Genomic DNA, 24,550 nt, shown 5'->3' on the forward strand with positions numbered 1-24,550 from the left:
GCTATGGTTACCTATCTCTGATACAGATTTTCCTAGAACAGACGTGATAACGTCTCCTTTGTTTTTCACAATCTTGTTAACTTGGTGTTACTGATGCTTTTCTTTGTTGAATAATATCCCTCTGCCCATGCTAGTATTTAGGAGTGGTAAAGTTTTCATTCAAGTTATTTGGTGGTCCATCGAAATGCATTCAGATAGATGACAGGTGATCCTGCAGGCAGGGTGAACACCCAGGAAGAAAGCAGGGCTGAGGCTCAGCTGCGCTGGGGGAGATAGGGAAGGGAGAGAGGGACGGTTCTGCTCCTTGGGGCTGATTTCTGATCACAGCCAAGGTAGGAAGCATCTTCAACATTAGCATCTCTGGTGTCCCTGATCTTGGAGCATTCTCATTCATTCTCACTCTCTCTCTCCCTCTCTCTCCCCTTTCTCTTCTCTCCTCTCTCCATCATTGGAGGTTCTGTTCAGCCTTCTCCAAGTATTCCCTACTTAGAATTGGCAAGGTTGGGGAGTGAGCTCTAGATGCTTGCCTCGTACAGGTTCAGACCCTCCTGCCTGGGAATTGCTTGGGTGTCTAGTACCCCTCGCACTCTATACTCTTCCCCAAACCCCTAACCTCCCATTCCTCCTTGCCCTACCTCCCACCTTCCTCTCCACCCTTACCTGCCAAGATCTCTCTCTTAGTGCTTGCTTTGATTTCCTGAGTGCAAACCCTTCTCTGATTGAACAATACTCCTTCCATGGTGAGCACGTTCTAAGGAAGGATCTGGGTGCCTCCATTTGGCAGGACTGGAAGGCTGGTAGGACTGGTAGGATGTGGGAGGCAGTGAGAGGAAGTCCCTTCCCAGGAGTTACTGAGCTTCAGGGCTTTCTTGATCCGTGGAAATTGTAAGTACTTTTAATGTCCTCAATTCCTTTTTATTATTATGTTAATGATTGAGAAGACACCCACCATCCAGGGTCACTTCTTTTTGATAACCCCTATTCTCAACACGTCCTTGACCTCAACATGCTATTTCTTGAGCCTTGGATACAGGCTCAAGAATAAAAGGCTCATACTTTGTCACCAGTGGGGAGCTAATCAAAGATCTGAACTGAGGAAACATGCTCCAAGAGTGAAGGTCTGAGGTGATTTGGTGCGGGTGGAAAGTTGGGTTGGAGCAGGAAGCTTCTGGCAGCCACAGTCCTAGCATGGCCAGAGAGCAGGAACTACGGAATGAGGCAAGGATAGGTCCCAGAAAACAAGGGAGATGTCAAGGGCAAATGTGGAACTGTATTTTTCAAAGTGTGGTCCTTGAAATCCTGGCATAAAAATCATCTGTTCAGAGTGGGGGAACTTGTTATAAACACAGATTATCTAGTCCTATTCCATACTTTTTGATTCAGAATCTATGGGCAAGATGGTGCCTATCAACAGGGAACAAGAATGTCTTGCCCCTTTCTTTGGGGGAGCAAGAATTGCCATTTCCTCAAAGATCCTTCTAGCTAGACTAAGAATCAAGTTGATATAAGGCAGATTAACAGGAGAAAATCAAATTTAATAGGCGTACATATAGGGAATCCACAGAGACATGGAAATTCCAAAGACAGGCAAAATGAGGTATATATGTCATTCTGAACTAAGGATAAGGGGGTAGGGGTCTGGCATTCCAGAGGAAAGGAACGTACTTCACAGTTCCATAAGAAGAGCCGATGTTTGGTAATTAGATGTTTGTCCTATCATACAGATGGGTCACTCAGATAAAATTTCTCTCTGTTAATCATCCTTATTCTGGGAAAGACCTGCAATTTAAATTCTTCTATGTAGTTAAGGGAGGAGTTAAGTTTCTCTTGAGGCCACAGGGTCTCCAGTGCCTTCAGCTCAAAATAATCCACATGTCAAAGTGGCGCATTCTATTGGGAAGGAGGGGGGCTTGTCCTGAACCTCCTCACCTAAGTTTTAGAAATAGCCCCAGGTAGTTCTTAAGCATTTTGAATTTCCAGAACCTCAGACTTAAGAGATCCAAACTGGGGGCGCCTGGGTAGCTCAGTGGTTGAGTGTCTGTCTTTAGCTCAGGTCATGATCCCGGGGTCCTGGGATCGAGTCCAGCATCGGGCTCCCTGCATGGAGCCTGCTTCTCTCTCTGCCTGTGTCTCTCCTCTCTGTGTGTCTCTCATGAATAAATCTAAAAAGAGAGAGATCCAAACTGAAATGATGAGAAGTATGGTGACACCATAAATAGGTGTCGAGACACCAGGGTGAGGAGATTCTTTCAGGGAGGTGCCAAGGTCAAAGGCAAGTTCCAGTCACCCCCAGCCTCTGCTCTGATGGGAAGGGACAGGTTTGGGCTGACTGGGAGTGGAGGGCTGCAGGGTGGAGGCAACTGAAACTGTGGGGCTTCGGGTCTCCTGGCCAGCTTCTACCCAGCATTGGTCTGTCAGGTGAAGGAGCCACGATTCTTAGGGGAAGGAGAAGAGACACCTGCTAATAAGTTTCAGCTGCTGCTTCTCAGAAAAATGATGGCTTGTCCTGCCATAGCAAGACATTTATTTTGATTATAATTGTACCAGAGAAGGAACAGAAAAATGACCTGTTGATAATTGGGCATTTCAAGTGGCGCCTACATGCTCTCCAGGCTCAGGCGATGGGAGCTGGGTGGTAATGGCATTGTGTGAGTCACTCCTCTTCGGGACTAGCATTCACTGTACTGTGCTGGGAGAGAGAAATAATGATATGATGAACTGTCTTGGGTACTCTTACGTATCGTGTGTACTGGAGCCTTTAACAGAGCACAGTGTGTTGTAGACAGCTGATTGTGTGTGTGTTCTTTTTCATTGGTCTCAGAATAATGGCTTTGTAAAGAGCAGGGAGGCTGTAGGCAGGGGGACTTGCTGAGAGGGAGGAGTTCTTCTGTTTACTTAAAACAACAGAAACTTCCTGCTTATTTTACTGTGGATCGAATTGTGACACAAGCATAATAACCTGTCTTGAATAAGATGATTGATCAGGGGAGCCAGATGACGGAATCACGGGGCTGAGATTCTGATGCCACATGCGTTTGTAAATTGTCTCCATTTCCTTTAATCACACAGGAAGTTCTCAAATCAGATGGGATGAGTTCATTCACTCATTTGTTCAGCAAATGCTGAGGACCCAGCTGTGAACCCAACAAAGCCCCTGCCCACACAGAGCTTATATTCGGGAGGTAGAGAGAAAACACCACCACAGACAGATGGATGTGTAATATGTCATATAGGGAGTGGTAGCCAGTGGTGGATGAGCAGAAAGCGGAATGAATAAGCCATGGCCATATGTTTAAGAGGAGGTTCCAGGCAAATGAAATGGGATCTATGAAATCCTTGACACCAGAATGAACTGGGTACCTTCCTGAAAATGGGTGAATGGCCAAAGTGGCTGTAGAATAGAGAACAGGACAAAAGAAGTTTGAAGAAAAGGAACCAGATCAAATTAGACCTCATAAGCTATGAAGAGCATTTGGATTTTCTAAGTGTGGTAGCAAACAATGGTAGAGTTTTTAGTAAAGGGAATGTTGAATTGATTTATGTTTAAAGAAATAGGTCTTTATTTAACTTAAATAAAGGCTAGATAACCTTTAGGCAGGGGCTATCTAATAAAGGTTAGATAACCTTTATTTATCTAAATAAAGATATTTAGATATCTTTATCTAAAAGATAAAGGGCTGGGACGCCTGAGTGCTCAGTCGGTTAAGTATCTGCCTTCGGCTCAGGTCATGACCTTGGGGTCCTGGGATCAAGTCCATCATCCAGCTCTGCACTCAGCAGGGAATCTGCTTCTCCCTCACCCTCTACCCCTCCTCCCACTCATGCCCTCTCTCTCTTTCTCTCAAATAAATAAATAATCTTTAAAAAAAATAAAAAGAAGAAATAAGTCCAGCTAACAGCATACAAGAAAGGGTTAAGAAGAAAGACTCTCAGACTTGCAGCTCAGCAGTGGGGTGAATTTGGCATCTTTTGTTGAGATGGGGAACACCAAGAGAGGAAGGCAGAAGGGAATCTAGAGTTCTGTTTTAGATATGTTAGGTCTGAGGTTACATACCAGATTGGAGTGGGAGAGGAAGCCACGGGGGATGAGTCTCAGTCTCAGGGGAGAAATTTGAGTTGGACCTGTGACTATGGGAATTACCAGCACACAGATGACACTTAAAGCCATGGAACTGGGTGAGATAATGCAGGGAGTAAGAGAAGAGAGGGGAGAGGTTCAGAAGAAAGCCCTCAAGCATTCCAAAATTTAGAGGCTGGGAAGATGGACAACAAGGGATCAAAAAAAGAAAACTGCACATAGGCAGGTATGAAGGTCATTGAGGCAGGAGTGATTCCTAGTAAGGAGAGCATCCAAGGAGCTAATACAGAAATGTTTTTGGAAGAGGGCAGGCTCTTCATCTCTTAAGTGGGGCTGAGCAAGGGAGGGGGGGTGTCTCCACAGGGTGAGAGGGCTGCAGTGGCCCAGGGAAGTCAGCACCCAAGTGGGCTCAGGATGGCTTTGTGTGGGGGGCAGCTCAGCACCAGTAGCCCTCAAGGAAGTGTGGTCCAGAGCAGAGTGTGGTCCAGAGCAGAGTCCCTGTACAGGAGCAGCCTGGTGCAGGGTGCCAGAGTCCAAGGGGGGTGAACAGAGCACCTGTAAGAGAGGGTGGCTCTGCGTAGGTGCCGACTAAGCAGGGTAAGGAGACCATCCCCAAAGGCCAGAGCTGTGGTGCTGTGTCACAGCCCAGGCGGAGTGAGAAGAACACCCATGCAGGGACAGCAACCCCATTGAGAGGATCAGAGTCCAAAGAGGTTGAAGAGGTGTCCACACAGCAGGTTAGCCAGGGGAGGTTTATTAGGATGTGGTCTTGGAATCCACCCTTGGGGAAGGAATCCTGACTCCACTCTTTGGGAGCTGCGTGAGCTCAGACAAGTTAATTAACCTCTCTGAGACTTACTTTCTTCTAAACATAGGGGTGATAACTCTCACCTTTCAGTGTTGTGAGACAGCACAGAGGAGGTGAGGAGCCGCATGCCCTGGCCTAGTGCTTAACAGCGAGCAAACCCTCCACGGATAATAGTCTTCTTCTGAGGAGGGGAGCTGCTGTACCCTCCATGTAATAAAATAATGAAATATTTGAGTTGAAGAAGACTTAGGGAGATGGTCGGGTCCAGTATTTTCATTTGAGGCAGTGAGGTCCAGGGAGGAGAAGGTACATACCCAGCTGGGTCACAGATGGTTAGGGGCACACCTGGGACCGGAACCCAGGTTCCTCTTGACCCCGAGGATGGTATCTATAAGTTATGCTCATCATGATGGTGCCACATTTTACTGATGCTTTAGGAGCCTAAAGGGGTTAATGTAGGTGGAGCTTAGAAACAGACTTAAAATTTCCAAGGTGGATATCTCTTAAGTGCAGGGGCCTCCTGCATTGGGCTGAATGACCCTGTGGGTTTCCTCGAACACTAGGATTCAATCACATGAGAAGAGCCCAAAAACTCAGAGTCCCCCGACAGTAGACAGGTAGGCCCTTGATCTTCTCTCATTAACTGAGTTGCATTCATGGCCACTGTTCAGAAGAAAAATATCAATATTTCTCTTCAAAAAGATCTTTTCTCTCTTAGCAGCTAGAAAGGACTGTCTCCTGCCCTGAAAAGCGCCCTGCCTTGACTGCGTGCTCATTGGAATAAACACAATTAGATGAGGAAGAAAGGGGGCGATTAGGGAATTATGTTTAATGGCTGTTAGATTTGGCTCCCACACCCGGTTCAGGATGTGAGCTGCTCTCTCTTGGAAAAAACTGTTCTGGGAAAGGACTAATTTCTGGTTGAACAGTTGGGACATGAAAAAGGAAGAAGAGCTTTACAGGTTGTTTTTGAGACTGCCTGTCTGCTCTACACCTTGAGGTCCTGGGCTTTTGTCCCCAGAGACAGGGCACAGGTCAGACCTCCTCCTGAATGGGTTGGCACTGACTCTGTCAAGATGGTGGGGCACAGGCTGAGCCAGATTTGCTCTTGACAGCTCACGGCCATAAGCATTCGTCGGGTAGCTCCTGCATGTGCTGTGTTCCAGGGATGCTGGGGGCAGGAGGATGGTGGGAGGGTCGGATACAGTAGGGAAAATCTCACATTCCTGCAGCTGGAGAACTAACCACCTGCTGGGTGGGGCAGTGGAGAGGGTGGAGACACACGAGAGAGGCCTGTGACAGAGTGAAGGAGAGGAGCACAGAGCTGACACATGCACCCCAAGTCGTGTGGTGGGGATGAGGGTGAGTTGAGCGCAGTGCAACGTGTAGTAACAAACCACACTGCGCTGTGAGGCTGGGAATCACCAGGAGGTCAGGGTCTAGTGGGAGAGACGGGCCTGGAGGCAGTAATTGCGGGTCCAACACAATCAGGGAAGAGTGACACCCCCACCCCAGCCTGGGTGGGTTATTAAAGAGAAGCCTTTCCAGAACTAGTGATTTTGAGATGATGCTTAAAGGATGAGTAGAAAGGAGGCTGAGAAGCAGAGATAGGGAGAAAGGAGGATACGGACATCACAGGAGAAGTTAAAGGTACTGAGAGCAGAACTCAGAAAGCAAGAAGCAGCTTTGGGGGCATTCGGGGGTGAGGCAGGGACTCATTGGAGGTGGGCTTGAGAGGGGGTGGGTGGCCACAGAGGACTTTGCGTGTCAGGTCAAGGGGCCCCTCTAAAACTATGTCTTGGTGAAATGTCCCTTCAAGAATGCACAGGTTAATTCTGTTTAGACCTAAGTTTGTGTTTTCAAATGAATTTGGTGTCCCTAATTTTTAAATTTTAGGATTCAAGGATATTAACAATTTATAAATTATTTTATATTTAAAAAAAATTTTTTTTAAAGATTTTATTTGTTTATCCATGAGAGACACAGAGAGAGAGAGAGAGAGGGAAAAGCAGGCTCCATGCAGGGAGCCCGATGTGGGACTCGATCCCGGGTCTCCAGGATCATGCCCTGGGCTAAAGGCGGCGCCAAACCGCGGGACCATCGGGGCTGCCCTATAAATTCTTTTTTAAACCTCAGTGTATAAAATCACTCCTTTGTAACTAAGGGCACCTCTTGCCAGAATCAGATTGACAGCTATCGTTGGGTGCTGCTTCCCACTCAAGTTCACAGGCATAACTGCCATTTGTCAAAACCAGAGCGTGACTATGAAAATGGAAAGAAAACCAGAAAAATCTGTTATCTCTGTGCTGTCCCTCATAACTCCTTTGCTTCTGCACCAGTGACCAGATCCTCCACCCATGCTGTTATTCAAGCCACGCCCCAGGGGGGTCAGCCATCCGCCTGCCTCCCTGTTGTCCCCATCCCTAACCACCAAATCCTGGCCATTCTCTGCCCCAAATATTACATCTGTCTCTCCATGGACAATGCCCCTGGGCTCATCTGAGCCAGCATCGACTCTTGTCAGGATTTCTGCAGTAATGTCCTGTTTTCCCACCTCTACTCTCACCTTCCTCCAATTCTCCACAGAGCAAAGATAATAGCTTTTAAATGCAGCTCTTTCTCCTTTTGCAGCAGCCCTTCAGTGGCTCCTAGGATGAGCCCTGAAATCCCACTGGGCACACCACCGGGGCTCAGCATGTCTGGTTCCTGCCTTCTCTGGGCTCCTTACCCGCTTGACCCCTACTCAGGCCATGCTGATGGCTTGTCTTCCTGCTTGGTTAAGTCCTGCTCTCAGTGCTCAGCTCAACCTCACTTCTTCAGAGAGGCCTTCCCTGACTGTTGGCACTTTCACCGTTGCAGCTCATGACCAGTGTGTGGTCCTCTGTCCAGTGCCCATTCCCAACATAGACTGAGTTCCCAGAATCAGGATCCCGCCTGCCTTGCTTACTACCACCTCCTGGCTGTTCTAGTGCCAGCACAAGGCACAGGAAGACTAATAAGTATCTGTTTGAATATAGTGATGTTCCCATCTCACAGGTGCTCCTTTGCTCCCTGAAGAACCCACAGGCAAAAACTAAAAAATAACACCTTCTAGGTTGGAAACACTTGAATACCAATTCAAAGCCATTGATGGGTATTGTTAACTATCCTCCTAAGATTGATAATTGATTATTTTATTTTTCAAAGATTTCATTTATTTATTTCAGAAAGAGAGATAGTGAGCAAAAGAGAGGACAAGCCAGGGGGGTGGGGGGAGGGGAGGGAGAGGCAGAGGGATTCCCTGCTGAGCAGGGAGCCTGATGTGGGGCTGGATCCCAGGATCCTAGGATCATGACCTGAGCTGAAGGCAGACACTTAACTAAATGAGCCACCCAGGTGCCCAGATAGTTGATTATTTTAAATAAAATTTTGCAGATGAGAGAAGTTAAACAGAGATAGCTAATAAGAAGGTACCTTGATGGGCACATATGCTTCAGTAGGATTCCAGGGATTTGGCTGGAAATGCAGTTTATTCTTTATCCAGGGATCTTCCAAGTCTGTGATGCACCAGAAACTGTGAGATATACAGATTTCTGATGCTGCATATTAATTTATGGAGTATAATTATGAGACATTGCTGGCGTCTGCTTAGAAAGCATATTTCTCTGCTATGTGGTCCAGGGGGGAAGCTAGATTGTACTTCCAGAATTGGGGGACATGGAATCAGGGTCAAGAGAGCATGTGGTCTAAACATGTGTGTCAAGTAAGGGGAGGCTCTCAGTGAACTGTCTGAAACCATCAGAAATCAGCATTTTAAACACTACCTCATAGAGTGATGATGTTTTTCTAACCTCAAGTACTTTTCCAGTTTCTATGGATTATTAAAGTAATTTTGTTCACATCCTAAATCATTTGCCTTTTTTATTTGTTGAATTGATTTCCACGCAGTCTCTGCATCTTCACCAAGGTTGCTCATGTGTTCTCCACAGCTTTGGCTCTGATGGCAGAAGCTGGACTAAATGGAGATGCTATAACATCACAGAGCAATCAGTTATGTTTAAACTAATAAAAGCCGGGATCCCTGGGTGGTGCAGCGGTTTGGCGCCTGCCTTCGGCCCAGGGCACGATCCTGGAGACCCGGGATCGAATCCCACATTGGGCTCCCGGTGCATGGAGCCTGCTTCTCCCTCTGCCTGTGTCTCTGCCTCTCTCTCTCTCTCACTGTGTGCCTATCATAAATAAATAAAAATTAAAAAAAAACTAATAAAAGCCTCTCAGATATGAAATAGATTTTTAAGAGGTTAAGGTAGAGCTAATTAAGTAAACTTAAGTGTCATTAACTGATAATGAATTGGCATTTTAAAGAAAGCAAAAGAACTTAAATAGGACACAAGTTGCTTTTTAAAAAAAATTTACAAGTTGTGAAATTACCCCCAGGCAGTATAAAAGCTAACCATTTGCTAACTAGTAGATGGAAAGCTTTTCTCTTAAACCAGTTTGTTTCAGCATAACACATTTCATCAAAGCTAGAGATACAAAATGAAATGAAAGAAATTAAACTCATTAAAGCATTTCCGGACAAGCAGGTCACACTTAACTGCTCTCAACTGCATAAGTAAATAATCTTAATCTGAGTAATCTGTCATAAATTCCGAAGCATTCATGAAAAGCCACATGATGGCTCTTTTGTATATCAAAATTATCAGAACTATTCATAAGCTTCACTATCTGGGATTAATACAAGTTTAAATACGCATAAAAATTGCAAAACCACGCTATCCATGGTACACAGTACATGGAAAACTTCGTGACTAGAAATATTTGTCTTTGACCTTGCGTGCTGATGCTCAATATCCTCTTTACAACAGAAAATTGTGGGATCACATTGTGTCAAGTCAAGTGAAAATGCACTCTCCTGATTTTTTGTTGTGGCTGTTGAAATTTCCCCATAAATGATTCTAGAGAGATGTGGGCTCTTCTTTCCTCTAAAAAAGGAACATTTAGAGTTCTTTTCAGTGCTGCCTTTCAGTGTTTGTGAAAGGTAAAAATCCAGTTCATTTACTACTGCAATTTCTTTTTACAGACATGCCTCTGGGATATTAAAATCATATATTGCGAGAATTGTTATGTAAAGTATTTAAATCTCTACATCCACTGTTTATATGGTCATTCCCTAAGAAGCCTTTCTTTTCTCCTTTTTCATGGGCAATTATCTGACATTCCAGTTTTGTTAAGGGGATGTTTGTTAAATCTCATTTTTATATTCATACATTTCTCTGATCTAATACCAATCTTGTAGTGGGCTTTGTGATAGTGTCACCGAAGACTTCGAAAGCTTCCGTACTTTGCACAATTACAGGTGTAATTTATCTCACATGGTGGAGTAAGTGAAGCCAAAACTAGATTCTTTGGAGCCAGAACTCCCATGCCTATACTCCGTGGAATGATTTGGTCTGTCTGCTTGCCACAGGGCAGTCTGTAGAAGAAACAGAGGAATGGACTAAAGCATCTTTTTATTTATTTTTAAGATTTTATTTATTTATTTGAGAGAGAGAGTGCGCACATATGAGCAGAGGGGAGAGGCAGAGGGAGAGGAGAAGCAGACTCCTAGATCATGACCTGAGCCAAAGGCAGGTGCTTAACCCACTGAGCCACCCAGGTGACCCTAAAGCATCATTTTAAATAGGCCCAGTTCATCTAAATCATCTTCCCAAAAAGTCCTTCTAGAATCTGAGAAGGCTAAAACATCATTAACCAAAAGTTCAGGTTTAGTTCAGAATAGCAGGGATAGAGTGAACTCAGTTGTCTTGGCAGGATCTCTAACAGGTGTGTGTCTGTATAACTGATTTAATTTTAGCCACCTGCTTTATTGAGCACCAACTCTTCGGAGACCAGGGAGTGAACTGTTTCCCTTCTCCCTGGGAGGCACACATTTTTGTTAGGCCTTTGACGTGAATGCAAAAGAGGTGTGAAAGGCTTTAGTCCTCCCTCCTTTTCAAGGCTTCTACTAAGGGGTTTCCACTCCCTCTGTCCAGAGCCCCTCAGGAAAACATATTTTCTCACCTTCTCAGCATCCCCCTCCCTCATCCCTCTACTGCTCCAGCTACCTCTGTTCCAGGCTCTCTAACTACTGAGGAAAATGTCTTGAGGCCAAATAACTAATCTTAAGCGTAGAAAAACATGGGGTCTCCACTTCTTTCCAGGAGAGAATCATAGATACTAAAGGCCTTAGGATGTAAAGACCTTAATTTATGTGGTTGGTTGGTTGGTGCTGATTGGAGGAGAGAAGTGGAAAGAAGCCAGAAAGGGCAGTCGTCCTAGAGGTCACTCTCTTGAGCGACCAGATGGTGACTAACCAGTGTGGACTGTACCCTCAAAATTAGGAAGGGAGTCCCAGGAGCTCGAGGAGGCAGGGTCCCCATGACTAGTTGCCTCTGCTATGAGTGCTTTTATGGTAAAGTAGGGGATGCGTAAGCCATGAGGGCCAAGGAACTGCCCTGACCTGATGCCTAATTTTCCACCAGCGTGCTTGACTTTTGACTTTTGACTTTATGTGAGTGGAGTAAAGGTAATGAGGGGTTTAAACTGTGCCTGATGGTCTGTGTAGCTTGTTTAAAATAATAATTAAGGCTGGGAAAACTGAAAGAATAATGAGGGGATATTCCAGAGATCAAAGATGAGTTGAATTTAGCTAAGGGTGGGATTGCTACATGAGCAATGACAGTAATGAAATCCTTGGATCCATGGTGGAGTGAATGTTTCCAGCTGGACTGCTGCTTTCTGATTGGGATGGGAACTCTAGGACTCTAGTGGTCACTCATATTGTCACATGGCTTTCCTTCTGCCAGGGAGTCATTGTTTCTGTCATCCTTCTCTCTGACCAGGTGTTGGACTGGATTGAAAACCACGGTGAGGCCTTTCTCAGCAAACACACCGGGGTTGGGAAGTCCCTGCATCGAGCCCGGGCCCTGCAGAAGAGACATGATGACTTTGAAGAGGTGGCCCAGGTGAGATGCTGTGTGTGGTTGTATGTGTGTGGAGCTGGGCGAGGGAGGCCGGGGCTGGGGCTTTGGTATTTGGTGAGGCATGTTGGGTTGATAGGCTGGTGGTTTCTGGGCTGCCTTCCTGCCTGATGCAAGGAGACCCTTGTCTGCTCTTGGATCACTGGGCGAGTGATCAATAGGCCCTTGTTTATGGTCTTCAGAGAAGATCTTCCTGCCTGCATGATCTGTAAAGGCCTGTCCACAGGTGGTAATGGCAAAAGGAATTGCTGTTAGAAACACCAATGGCCCAGAACTACTGCTTATGGCCCACAGGCAAATCGGACCTGAAAATCAGCATTGGCTCTGCTTGCAAAGCTGTGTATCTTCTAGGACCTGGAGGAAGAGATGACACCTCTTCACCACATCGTGTATCCACAAGGCTGAATGTGCCTGGAGAATATGGCATAATATTCAGTCTTGTAGCTGAGTGATGCTCCTGATCCCCAAAAGGCATTTTTTCTAATTATGCAAAGATGCCATGAGAAGCCTTGACCATTTAAGTTCATGGCAGAGTGATATAAGAGGGCTTTTTTGTTCTGAGCCTCCAGACCCCCAATTTTATCCTAATTCTCTTATGTTTCTCTTTTGGGGGAGTTCTCTAATGGATCCTGAACATCCTCATCTTCAAAATGAAATACTACTCTGTCCAGTTATGTTGTCAGGCGTGATCAGTTGCAGTGGAAACTAAGACTTAAGAATGAATCAGGGAAGCGCCATCTGAGAGGGAATCAGTATGGGGCAGAAGGGAGGATGACAAAGCTAGGGTTTGCCACAGTTTTAACCAGGACTGGCTCTGATCCCACCATGTGGACAGTCCTCAGTGTGGGTGTCACACTGGGCATTGTGCAGAGTGCCAACCCTCATGTAAGGGGGCCCCAGCTCAAGACAAAGCTGTGGGAGAGCTGTGGGTGCAAAAGGTGAACCCCTGCCAAGAACCAAAGGAATCTGCTAGAGGACAGGAAAGTGGTGGGAGCAACCTACATCTCTAGAGAAGCTGCAAGTGAATGCTGGGAAGTGAGAGGCCCGGCAGGTGCCAGAAAGACTGAGTCACTAGTGACCTCAAGCTGGGAATACAGATGGATTAGACACAACCTATGCAATAAAAAAAAGCCTCATATAGAATCTTTGTGCACAGTTGGTGGGAAAATAAAGTGATGTAGTCACTCTATGGCAATTCCTCAAAAAATTAAATATAGAATTGCCATATGATTCAGCAATCCTACTTTTATATATATATATATATATATACTCAAAAGAATTAAAAGCAGGGATGTGAAGAGATTCTTGTATACCCATGTTCATAGCAGTATTGTTCACAATGGCCAAAAGGTGGAAGCAACCCAAGTGTCCAGATGAAAGGATAAATGAAATGTGGTCCCTACAAACAATGAACTATTATTCAACCCCAAAAAGGAAGGAAATCTGACACACGCTACAAAATGGGTGAATCTTGAGGACATTCTGCCATGTGAAATAAGCCAGGCATGAAAGGACACATATTAGTCTACTTATATGAAGTACCTAGAGTAGTCATATTCATAGAGACAGAGAGTAGAATGATGGTTGCCAGGGGCTGGAGTTGGGGGGAGCAGGGGAGGGAATAGGGAGTTATTATTTAATGGATACAGTTCTGGAGTGTAAGAGTTCTGGAGATGGACAGTAGTCATGGTTGCACAACAATGTGAATCTATTTGATGTCACTGAACTGAAAAAGCTTTATATTATGTGTATTTTACTACCATCACAAGAACAAAAAAGCAAACCTCATCCATACAAGGGCCTTCTATGGAATGGGCTGGATTATGCCAGTGTAACATAGACAGGCCACGTATGCATATGGCATGACCCAAAATATCTGAGTGTCCAGGCATCCTGGGTGCTTCTGCTCTCTGTCAGATGGCAAAGGATGGGAGAGGGCCACATGGACGGCCTGTCTGCTGAGAGTGGGGGGTTGTGGTATCTGGGACAGTCTATTGGAATGGAGCCATCCTATAGCTGTGGTGTTCTTGCCCTTTGGTTATCCTGTTATGCCCTTCCTCACTTAGAAAGGACGTCCGCAGAGCCACCCACAACCCTGAGCCAGCCAGCTCCCCTCGCCTTCTTCCTGCTGGAGCCTCAGAGGCAATACCAGCCTTGGTTATAGGTCCTTGAGGGAGCTGTTGTTTTGTGTGCTGTTCCAACTGAGCAAGCCTGGCTGCCACCCAAACTCTAACCCCATTTCTCCCAAGTGCTCCCCTACCTTCTCACTGGTGCCTGATAAGCCTTTCACGTGGAACCGTGCCATTCAATCAGCAGCGAAGACACATTCCTTTAAATTCATGCTAAAGAAAGAATGGACACATTTTTTGGAGCTTATGGTTCTATTATGTATTTTGTCTCCCACCAATCCTGAATGATGGATTGTAGTAGCCTTGTTTTACAGAAGATGACACGAAAGCTCAGAAAATCCTTCTTCCCAGTGGCTCTGCTAGGATTCAAACTCAGGGCTGTCTGACTGCAGAGTCATGTTTTTACCCTAACTTCATGCTGTCCTTCCTTACTGAAGTATAGGACCTGAGTGTAAAATTCATTTCTAGGTGCCGGTTTGCCCAGGAAAAGTACAGAAAAAGAGCAAGAGTGGGGGCGGGGGGGAGTGGAGAGGAGATGCTGCTGTAGGGCCAAATGGGGCCATCCCATTTGACATGCATCACAGCCTTTCCCAGGCTCTGCCAATGAGTAATCTGTTTATAATCCATGTCTCCCTGTCCCTGCTTTCAGATAAGACAGTGTCTTTCTTAGGAGAGGAGAGTTCTACCTTCTAAAAGACTCATGCTTTTAGAAGTGTTTCCTCTGGAATGGGGACAGATATGGACAACAAAGGGAGCACATTAACGAGGGGCCATGAGGTTGCCATATTGCCCTGTAAATCGGTGTCTAGAGAGGAGTCTCATAGTCTGGTAATAAATCCTGCTTTGTTTTCTCATCCCTACTCTGGGGAAGGGAGTAGGCAGTGGAGCTGCCTAGCATCCTGGCATTGGTAGTCCACACTGGAAAACCAACTTGACTGTGGCAAAGGCGGATGGGCTGTCAGCAGCCTCAGACCTACTTTGTTCTGTGCAACGTGACCATCACGCTCAAGTGGTGAGAAAAGAGATGATCCAGGCAGGAAAGGGCATGCATTCTCTCTTGCTTCTGTTCTCAATTAGGTGAGGGCCACTGGGAGAGGAGGAGTGGATTTAATCAGGATTAGACAATTCTTGAATCAGAGATCAATGCTAAAAACCAAAGCATGGAAACTCTTGCTGCTTGTTGTTTGAGGTTGCTGGCTAAGAGATATAGTCAGGAAGGGTATTGCAAATGGTGAGAAGTGGGAGGCTGGGGGGTGGGGGGGTCACTTGTTGCCAGTACTACAGAGGGTCATGATTCAGCGAAGGAATCTCTTCTAATGTTCTGATTTTGTGGATCTTTGATCTGAAGCTGATATGAGAAGGAAATTCTGAGCACTGTTCTCTATATTCAGGTTAAAAATTGTCTTGAACCAAAGCAGGAAGAGAGCTGTTGCACCTGTTACAGCCCCTGGGTTTCTGCTCTTCTGCAGGGAAGAGCAAGCCCTCCAGCAGAGAAAAGGGCTGCCCACAGGGAGAGGTCCAAGGGCAGTGTGAAGTCCTGGAACAAATACGCCTCTACTCTTGAGATAGTGTAGTGACATTTAAGACAATAGTAAACATAAATTATACCTGAGAAGAATTAGTGTAGCAAACCATTACCTTAAATTTTGTGTCTATGAGCTCTTGAACATGTTTTATTTTTTTTTTGTATATTTTTTTAATTGGCGTTCGATTTGCCAACATAGAACACCCAGTTCTCATCCCATCAAGTGTCTCTCTCAGTGCCTGTCACCCAGTCACCCCATCCCCCCACCCACCTCCCTTTCCACTACCCCTTGTTCACCATACAGTTAGGAGTCTATCATGTTCTGCTGAACATGTTTTAAACAAATTCTTCAACTGTCATTTGAAGGAAATGAAGTACTTATGGTCCTCAGTTCATCCTGCAGATGGCACTCTTCGAATAGTCTACATGGAAGTTGAGCGAATGGGAAGGGAGCCACAGTACTTACCTCCTGGCATGGGAGGCTCCTGACAGGTGGGGAGAGCCTGGGGCCAGATATGCCTCAGGGAGTCTATCTCTATAAATATTTCTAGCCCGAGATAAGAGATTCTCTGTGCTCAAATAGAAGACCTCAGCACTAATGGGAACCCCTCTGGCCCTGGTATTTACTTGACTCAAATTGTCTATAAAATCATTGCATGACTCAGGCTATAGAGTAAGTCTGATTTTAAAAGACACTTGTTGTATTTTTATTTTTTTGTGGCATGGTCGTCATTACCAGGAGTACAAATAAGCATGAGATGGAGTTGCTGCCCATCGTAGCACAACTGTCAGAGGATACAGGTGTCCACATCTGCCCAGGAGGCAGAAGGGGTATGGTACTGTTATTTTGTCCTCAGATATTTGCTATTACTCAGTAGGAAACTACTCAAGTGCCTGTGGTTTAGACAGCAGCTGTGTCTGCTCAATGAGTGGTCTGCTTTATAACCTCGTTATCTGAAATGCCAGACTTTCTGTAAGCTAGCTTAGTAAAAAAAAATTAGCAATCATTTGCACTCAAATATATATTATCTAAAATCTCAAAGCACCAGATCACATTTAAACAGCTAAGCATGTTAAATAGCATTAGTATAACATTTTTGGAAGAACAGACCATTTAAAGAAAGATTTTTTAAAAATATAAAAACAGGCACAATTAAGTACTTCATTCAGTAATCTCCGATTAGTTGTTTATCTGACTCTTGCTTTTTTTTTTTTTTTCAAACTTGAATAGAAAACACTTAAAATCATTCTGAATCTTGAGGTCAAAATAGGCAAAAATGGAAGGGAAACATTTTAATGGAGCTATCAGTGACCTTAACCATCAAAGATATTCAAAGTATAATCAGCTGACTTAGTAGAGCTCTAAAGGCAAGTAGAAGAAGGAATCCGTAGAGATAGAAATCCCAGGCTCTCAGAGTCAGAGCGTAGTACTCATTAGTTCCCAAACCCCATCAAGTCTGTGTTGGACACTTTGAGAAAAAGATATAATAGTTTCTGTCTTGAGGAACTCATGATACAAAGAAAACATGCATTAAACATATTCTAACTCTCTAAGAAATCCCATAGTTTGAAAGGAACTACAGTCTTTATTCTTTTAGGGTTTTCAAAGAGCATTTCTAGTGAAACCAAGATAAACCATTTGGTGATCCAAGTATGCCTGCCTAGGGGATAGTATAGTGATCTTTGGAGTGAATTCCATCTTTCTTTTCATTCCTGAGATGGTAACCGGTTATAGCAACTGCAAATGCAAGCAGAAGGAAAAGGTGGGAAAGCTTCAATAGCTTTTTCACACTCCAGCTTCTTAGGACAAAAGTTTCTTCAGCAGGATGAAAAAAAAGATAGGAAGAAAGCCAGGAGAATGCAGAGAAATTAATGTCACGAAGTGAGCAAGTGGAAGAATATGAAATAGCAGAGAAATGAAGGACAATCTTAGCCTTTGGATCTTGTATGACATTCATCCCACTTGAGTGGAATCAGGATGTTCCCTCCATGAAGCACCAGGAAAAAGTTGCATGAGCTTATGGGAGGGCTCTTGGGACCACACTCAGGAAGAAGAAAGATAGGTTAAATTGTAGATAACTTCCAACCACGGGTTTTGAAGGTCACTTTATATGGAAATTGATGTGGAAATTGAGAGGGGGCTAGGAGCCAATATCCAAGATATCCTAGAGATCCTGCCAAGAACCTCTTATCCAGACCACGAATTGTCCCCCCCATTTCTGCGCTTTCTGTGTGGAACAAATGGCACATTCCAGAAGAAATTGAGACTGCATTCCTAGTGACTTTAAGTTCTGGATAGCAAACTGAAAGACTCAGAAGCGCAGGTGGTGTCCTTATGTCTTGTTCCATGTGATGGCAGTGACTATGGAAAAGGAGGGAGGCATTGAAAAACAAATGGCTGCCAATGTAGATGGTGTTTCCAGAAGTGTTTTGGAGTGTACCCTTCAGAGCCAGGATGATGGACTTCTGGCAAGGGGTGAGTGCATCTTAAAAAGATTGGGAAAGATTTGGCAGAAAGTTTTATTGATCTATCTCCTTTGAAGTGAAAGGAGAAAATTATCCCAGTAGAGCCAAAACCAGATATGTGGGGCACCATACAATGACATAGAAAGAAGCACCTTGCGAAGGAGATGCCCTTAGGTCACCTTAGGTAGGAAAATACAAATACAATTGCCTGCAATACACACACACACACACCAACAAAAGTTATGTGTAACAAATAGTGTACTTAAATTTTAATATAAAAATACAAATATATGGGGATCCCTGGGTGGCTCAGCGGTTTCGTGGCTGCCTTTGGCCCAGGGCGCGATCCTGGAGTCCCGGGATCGCATCTCACGTCAGGCTCCCAGCATGGGCCTGCTTACCCCTCCTCCTGTGTCTCTGCCTCTCTCTCTCTCTCTCTCTATGTCTATCATGAATAAATAAATCTTTAAAAAAATTATAAAAAAATACAAATATAACAAACATTCCTGAGACTTTAGTGTATTGAGCTCATAGCTAGAAAATGGTGAGAAAAGAGGATTTTTTTTGTTTAAAGGACTAATTCTAATAGGAGGGATGAAGTTGTATCAGAAAGGATCACATTGATATGAGATCTACAAACCTGAGAGTAGTAAGCAATATGAAGAAGTAATAGAGATATAAGAAGAGGAAAAACAAAACAAAACAAAACTGACTGCTACTAGAGAGGACCATGGTCTGCTCCATCAGATGGAGGATGTGGGAAATGCTGTTCTGACATTATTTCACTTCTGGTTCAAGGAAAACTATGGTGGTAGTGACAGTCTTCAAATTTCCTGGCATCTCCTATAAATTTTGTGACACTGTAAATAAAACATCTATATATTGTTGAGAGTGGAGAACGCTACATGAGAGAGAGCGAATCATTGTGGAAAAGCTGGAAGGAGTATATGTTGTGTCTAGACTCTTAAGAACCTTGACCTTTAAATGAAAGGGTTAAGACTTTGCTCTTAAAGCAGAGAGAAATACTAAAGGCTTTTGAGTAATGATTTAAATTAAAATACAGTTGACTCTTGAACAACCCAGGGGATTAGGCACCAACCCTCACATAGTCAAAAATCTGCCTATAACTTTTGCCTCCTCGAAAACTTAACCGCTAATAGCCTATTGTTGCCTAGAAGCCTTACTGATAGCATAAACAGTCAATTAATGCATATCTTTGTTATATGTATTATATGCTGTATTCTTGCAATAAAATAAGGTAGAGAAAAGAAACTGTTAGGGAAACCATAAGGAAGAGAAAATATATTTACAGTACTCTACTGTATTTATCAAAAAAAAAAACCGCACAGATAAATGGACCCATGTAGTTCAAGCTCGCGTTGATCAGTGGTCAACTGTATAATCAATCTCTAAACCAGAAAAGTAAGGATTTCTCTATCTACTGGCTATTTAAATCACATATGTAGTATTGTGCCTAATTTGAGAAAGTATATATTCAAACAGATATTGACAAACTGTACTTGATCGTCAGAAGACTGCTAGGATAGTGAAATCCAAGTAACTGGATATATTCTGTTTTGAGTAAATAATGTTTTATGGAAGGCAGGGAGATGAGCTTGATAGTTGAGGGCTTCCTGTAGAACAGATAAGGGTGGAAGGGATAATGAAGCCAATTTTAGCTTAATTCAGGTATAACTTCTAACCCAAGGTTGCTTTTTTATGAGCTGTCCAAAATCAGAATGAAATACCTTGTGATGTCGTGCGCTTCTTTCCAGTAAAGGTGACCCTTTATTCCATTAGGACGTAAACGTCCTTAAGTCTTTCTATCTTAAAAGCAAACAAAAAATGAATAAAAAGAAACTTAGACTATCTTTTCTGATAGTTTCGACTGCTTTCCTGTGTTTCTCTTTTCCTTCATAACCTAAGTTTTTGAGAGAAGAGTCTATACTTGCCATCTCTCCTTCCTCACCTCCCAGATGCCCTTTCACCCTTGCCATTGGACTTCTATCCCCTTTGGACAACTGAGGTTAATCTTATGAAGTCTTCAACTGGGGTTTTTTGTTGCTAAATCCAAAGGACACTTTTTCAGATGTTAATTGGTCTTTGGGAAGCATTTGACCCTGTCAACCATTTCCTCCTCTTAAAATTCTCTTTTCTCAGCCTTCCATGGCATGTTCTTTTTGGTTTCCTTCTGTCTTTCTGGCTGGTTCTTCTTAGACTCTTCTCCCTTTTCTCAAGGATTTCCTCAGACCATCTCTTCTCACTATATATTCCACGCATGACGTAGTACTCTTTTCTAGCCTCAACTGCCCTCCTTAGTCTAAAGGCTCCAAAATCCATGTCTTATCTCTGATCTCACCACTGAGCAACCTATGCATAAACCTGTTGACTCTCTGGACACTTCCACTTCGATTTCTCAGAGGGTTCTCAAAACCAGTGTATCCAAAATTTATTTTATTCTCCATCCCTTCCAGGTGTGCTCTTCTTCCTGTATACCCCGTGGCAGTGAAGGGCACCAACTACCCAGTTGCTTGAGCCAGAAACTTGGGAGTCATTCTTGACTTCTGATGCTCTTAGCCCTTATGAGGCCATTGCAAAGTCCCACTGACATTACCTCTTTATGTGTCCCTTTCCTTTCATCTCCCTTGCCACTACCTGAGATCAGAGTCTTATTCTCTCCTTTTGATTTGTCACACTATTCTCCTGTTTTCCTTGACTCCTTAAATAGTCTCCTTAAATCCTTCCTCACGCGGCCGTAAGAGTGGTTTTCCTGAAATGCTATTCCATCGTTCCACCGAGGCTCCTCCCATAGTGTGGCTATTGTGGCCATTGCTGCTAGAAACATCGGGGTGCAGGTGTCCTGGCGTTTCCCTAATGGAACCCCTAGATGGCTTCTCATTAGAATAAAGTTCAAACTATTGGTATCACAAATCTTTTATGACCTGGCTACTGCCTTTCTGGGTCTATATTTTACCCCTCATGTGCTCCCTCTACTCTTCACCCCCCATAGTCCTGCTCTCCTGGTTTGTACCTGAACATGCCATGCTCTCAAGAGTCAGGGCTGTCGGCTCTGACCATCCATGGACAGCTTCTCTTCATGTTAAACATCTCAAGAATCATCTCTTCTCGAAAGAAGTGGCCTCCATGGTTTGGATTAAATGCCTTTTTCTAGGCATCCACTTATTCTGGCCACATCCCTGTCATGATAGTTATTATGCAGTGTCATAATTAAATTTTATGCCAGCCTCGTTCCCCAGCTGGACTGTGACTTCCTTAGAGCAAGAATTTTGTCTCATTAGTCTTTTTATCTCAATGCCTAGCACAGTGAGCTTAACATGCAATTGGCAGTTGTAAAAGCAAATGAATGGTACAGAGAGGATTTATTTGTGGGGTGGCTATCGGGTCAGATTATCTCAGAGATCCCTTGCAATTCTAAGAATGATAAATAGAAGAGAAGTGGATTTGATGAATATTCCTAAGAACACAGGCCCCAGAATCATATAGCCTGTGACCTGAGAGCCTCCCTGTTAGAATTTGTAGACTGCACTGAACTGGGATCAACTGGATGGCCTTGCCCACGAGCTGACACTTGGGAAGAAGCATTTTTGAGTCATATTTTAAGTGAGGTTTCGGACTCGTCTGTGGTTTTTTTAATTGAAAAAAAAAACTAAAAAATTATTTCAGACGAAGTCATAGGAAACCAATCTTGACAAGAGGAAATGGTAATCCTTACTCTGTGCATTTCCCCAGCCCCATTCAGTTTCCATGATTTTTCCAACTGAGATAGCTGCCATCACACCTTACCATTAACCCTCTTCCTTTGCTAGCTTATATGTAGTGAAGTTCTTTTTCTCTTGCAGAAATTCTTTTTTTGAGAAGTGAATAACATTGGTCTTTTTCAAAAGGATTTTAAAGGCAAAAAAAAAAAAAATCCAAAAAGTAAATTAAACAAAAGAAGTATACTGTATACTGACTTTGTTTAGTACATGGATTTTAAGTCCAAGGCAACTCATCTAGTCCTACTTCTTTTGATTTGGTGTATCATGTTCATTGATAGACATTTTTTGCTTCTTCCTATTGAGGAGACCCTAATACCAACAACCATAATAATAGTAACATAACACTCACTTAGTAGACACTATATGCTGGACACTATTTTTTTTTAATTAAAAAAAAATTTTTTATTGGCGTTCAATTTGCCAACATATAGTATAACACCCAGTGCTCATCCCGCCAAGTGCCCCCCTCAATGCCTGTCACCCATTCACCCCAACCCGCCCACCTCCCCTTTCACTACTCCTTGTTCATTTCCCAGAGTTAGGAGTCTCTCATGTTTTGTCTCCCTCACTGATATTTTCACTCATTTTCTCTCCTTTCCCTTTATTCCCTTTCACTAATTTTTATATTCCCCAAATGAATGAGACCATATAATGTTTGTCCTTTTCCGATTGACTTATTTCACTCAGCATAATACCCTCCAGGTCCCTCCACGTTGAAGCAAATGGTGAGTATTTGTCGTTTCTAATGGCTGAGTCATATTCCATTGTATACATAGACCACAGCTTCTTTATCCATCATCTTTCGATGGACACCGAGGCTCCTCCCATAGTGTGGCTATTGTGGCCATTGCTGCTAGAAACATCGGGGTGCAGGTGTCCTGGCGTTTCCCTTCATCTGTATCTTTGGGGTAAATCCCCAGCAGTGCAATTGCTGGGTCGTAGGGCAGCTCTATTTTTAACTCTTTGAGGAACCTCCACACAGTTTTCCAGAGTGGCTGCACCAGTTCACATTCCCACCAACAGTGCAAGAGGGTTCCCCTTTCTCCACATCCTCTCCAACATTTGTTGTTTCCTGTCTTGTTAATTTTCCCCATTCTCACTGGGGTGAGGTGGGAATCTCATTGTGGTTTTTATTTGTATTTCCCTGATGGCCAGTGATGCGGAGCATTTTGTCATGTGCTTGTTGGCCATGTCTGTGTCTTCCTCTGTGAAATTTCTGTTCATGGCTGGACACTGTTTTACCAACTTTTCCTATGTTAACTCAATCCTCATAACAGCAAAAAGTTTGGTATTTCCTTTTTGCAATACTTTTTATTCAAGCATAATTAATATACAATCTTATATTAGTTTCAGGTGTACAGTATAGTAATTCAGCAATTCTATACATTTCGCAAGGCTCATCAAAATAAGTGTTTTCTTAATCCCTTCATCTTTTTCACCCTTCCCCCCACCCACCTCCTGTCTAACAACCAAAAATTTATTCTCTGAATTTAAGAGTCCATTTTTTTTTTGTTTGTCTCTTGTTTTCCTTTTTCACTTACTTTGTTTTTTAAATTCCACATATAAGTGAAATAATGTGGTATTTTTCTGTCCCTGACTGACTTCTCTCACTTAGTATTATACCTTCTAGGTTCATCCATGTTGTTGCAAATGGCCAGATTTCATTCTTTTTATGGCGGAGTAATATTCCATTATATGTGTGTGCATATATAATAAATAAAAATATAATACTCTATATTAATATAAAAATATGCAACATTTTATATTAATATTCTATTAAGAGCCCTTAATATATTTTTAATATATATTAATATTCCTTTATACACACACACACACACACACACACACACATCATCTTTGTCCATTCATCTATCAATGGACATTTGGGTTTGGGTTCCTCCTGTATCTTGGCTATTATAAATAATGCTACAATAAACATAGGGGTGCAATTATCTTTTTGAATTAGTGTTTTCATATTCTTTGGGTAAATACCCAGTAGTGGAAGTACTAGATCATATGGTAGTTCTACTTTCAATTTTTTGAGGAGCCTCTACACCGTTTTCCAGGGGTTATACCAATTTGCATTCCTACCAACAGTGTACAAGGGTTCTTTTTTCTTCATATCCTTGTCAGCATTTCTCATCTCCTATGCTTTTGATTTTAGCCATTCTGATAGGTATAAAGTGATATTTTATGGTGGTCTTAATTTGCATTTCCCTGATAATTAGTGATGTTGGGTATATTTTCATGTGTCTATTGGCCATTTGTATGTCTTCTTTGGAAAAATGTCTATTTAGGTCCTCTGCTTATTTTGTGATTAGATTCATTGTTTTTTTGTTGTTGTTGGTTTTTTGTTTTTTGTTTTTGTTTTTTTTTTTTAGTGTTGAGTTGTATAACCTCTTTATATATTTTGGATATTAACTCCTCATTGGATATATAATTTCCACATATCTTCTCCCATTCAGTAGGCTGCTTCTTTGTTTTGTTGAAGGTTTCCTTTGCTGTGCAAAGCTTTTTATTTTGGTGTAGTACCAATAGTTTCCCAATGCTCTTATTTCCTTACCTAAGGAAACATGTCTAGAAAAATGTTTCTATGATCAATGTCAAAGAAATTACTCCCTGATTTCTTCTACGTATTTTATGTTTTCAGGTCTCACATATAGGTCTTTAATCCATTTTGAGTTTATTTTTGTATATATAGTGTAAGAAAGTGGTCGAGTTACTTTCTTTTGCATGTAGCTGTCCAGTTTTTCCAGCACCATTT

At 43.2% G+C, this 24,550-nt stretch overlaps 1 protein-coding gene across 50 annotated transcripts in view; it reads left to right on the top strand.

Annotated features, from left to right (window-relative positions):
- Positions 1 to 24,550, top strand: part of KALRN (kalirin RhoGEF kinase) — a 656,402-nt gene that overhangs the window by 291,142 nt on the left and 340,710 nt on the right. For all 50 annotated transcript variants that reach the window (XM_072725283.1, XM_072725286.1, XM_072725313.1 and 47 more), the window contains exon 10: positions 11,750 to 11,872. In XM_072725283.1, coding sequence (XP_072581384.1) covers positions 11,750 to 11,872 — 123 coding nt within the window. The remainder of the gene's footprint in view (positions 1 to 11,749; positions 11,873 to 24,550) is intronic.

The sequence above is a fragment of the Vulpes vulpes genome, chromosome 1 (assembly GCF_048418805.1).
Source record: "Vulpes vulpes isolate BD-2025 chromosome 1, VulVul3, whole genome shotgun sequence".
In the NCBI taxonomy this organism is placed as follows: Eukaryota; Metazoa; Chordata; class Mammalia; order Carnivora; family Canidae; genus Vulpes; species Vulpes vulpes.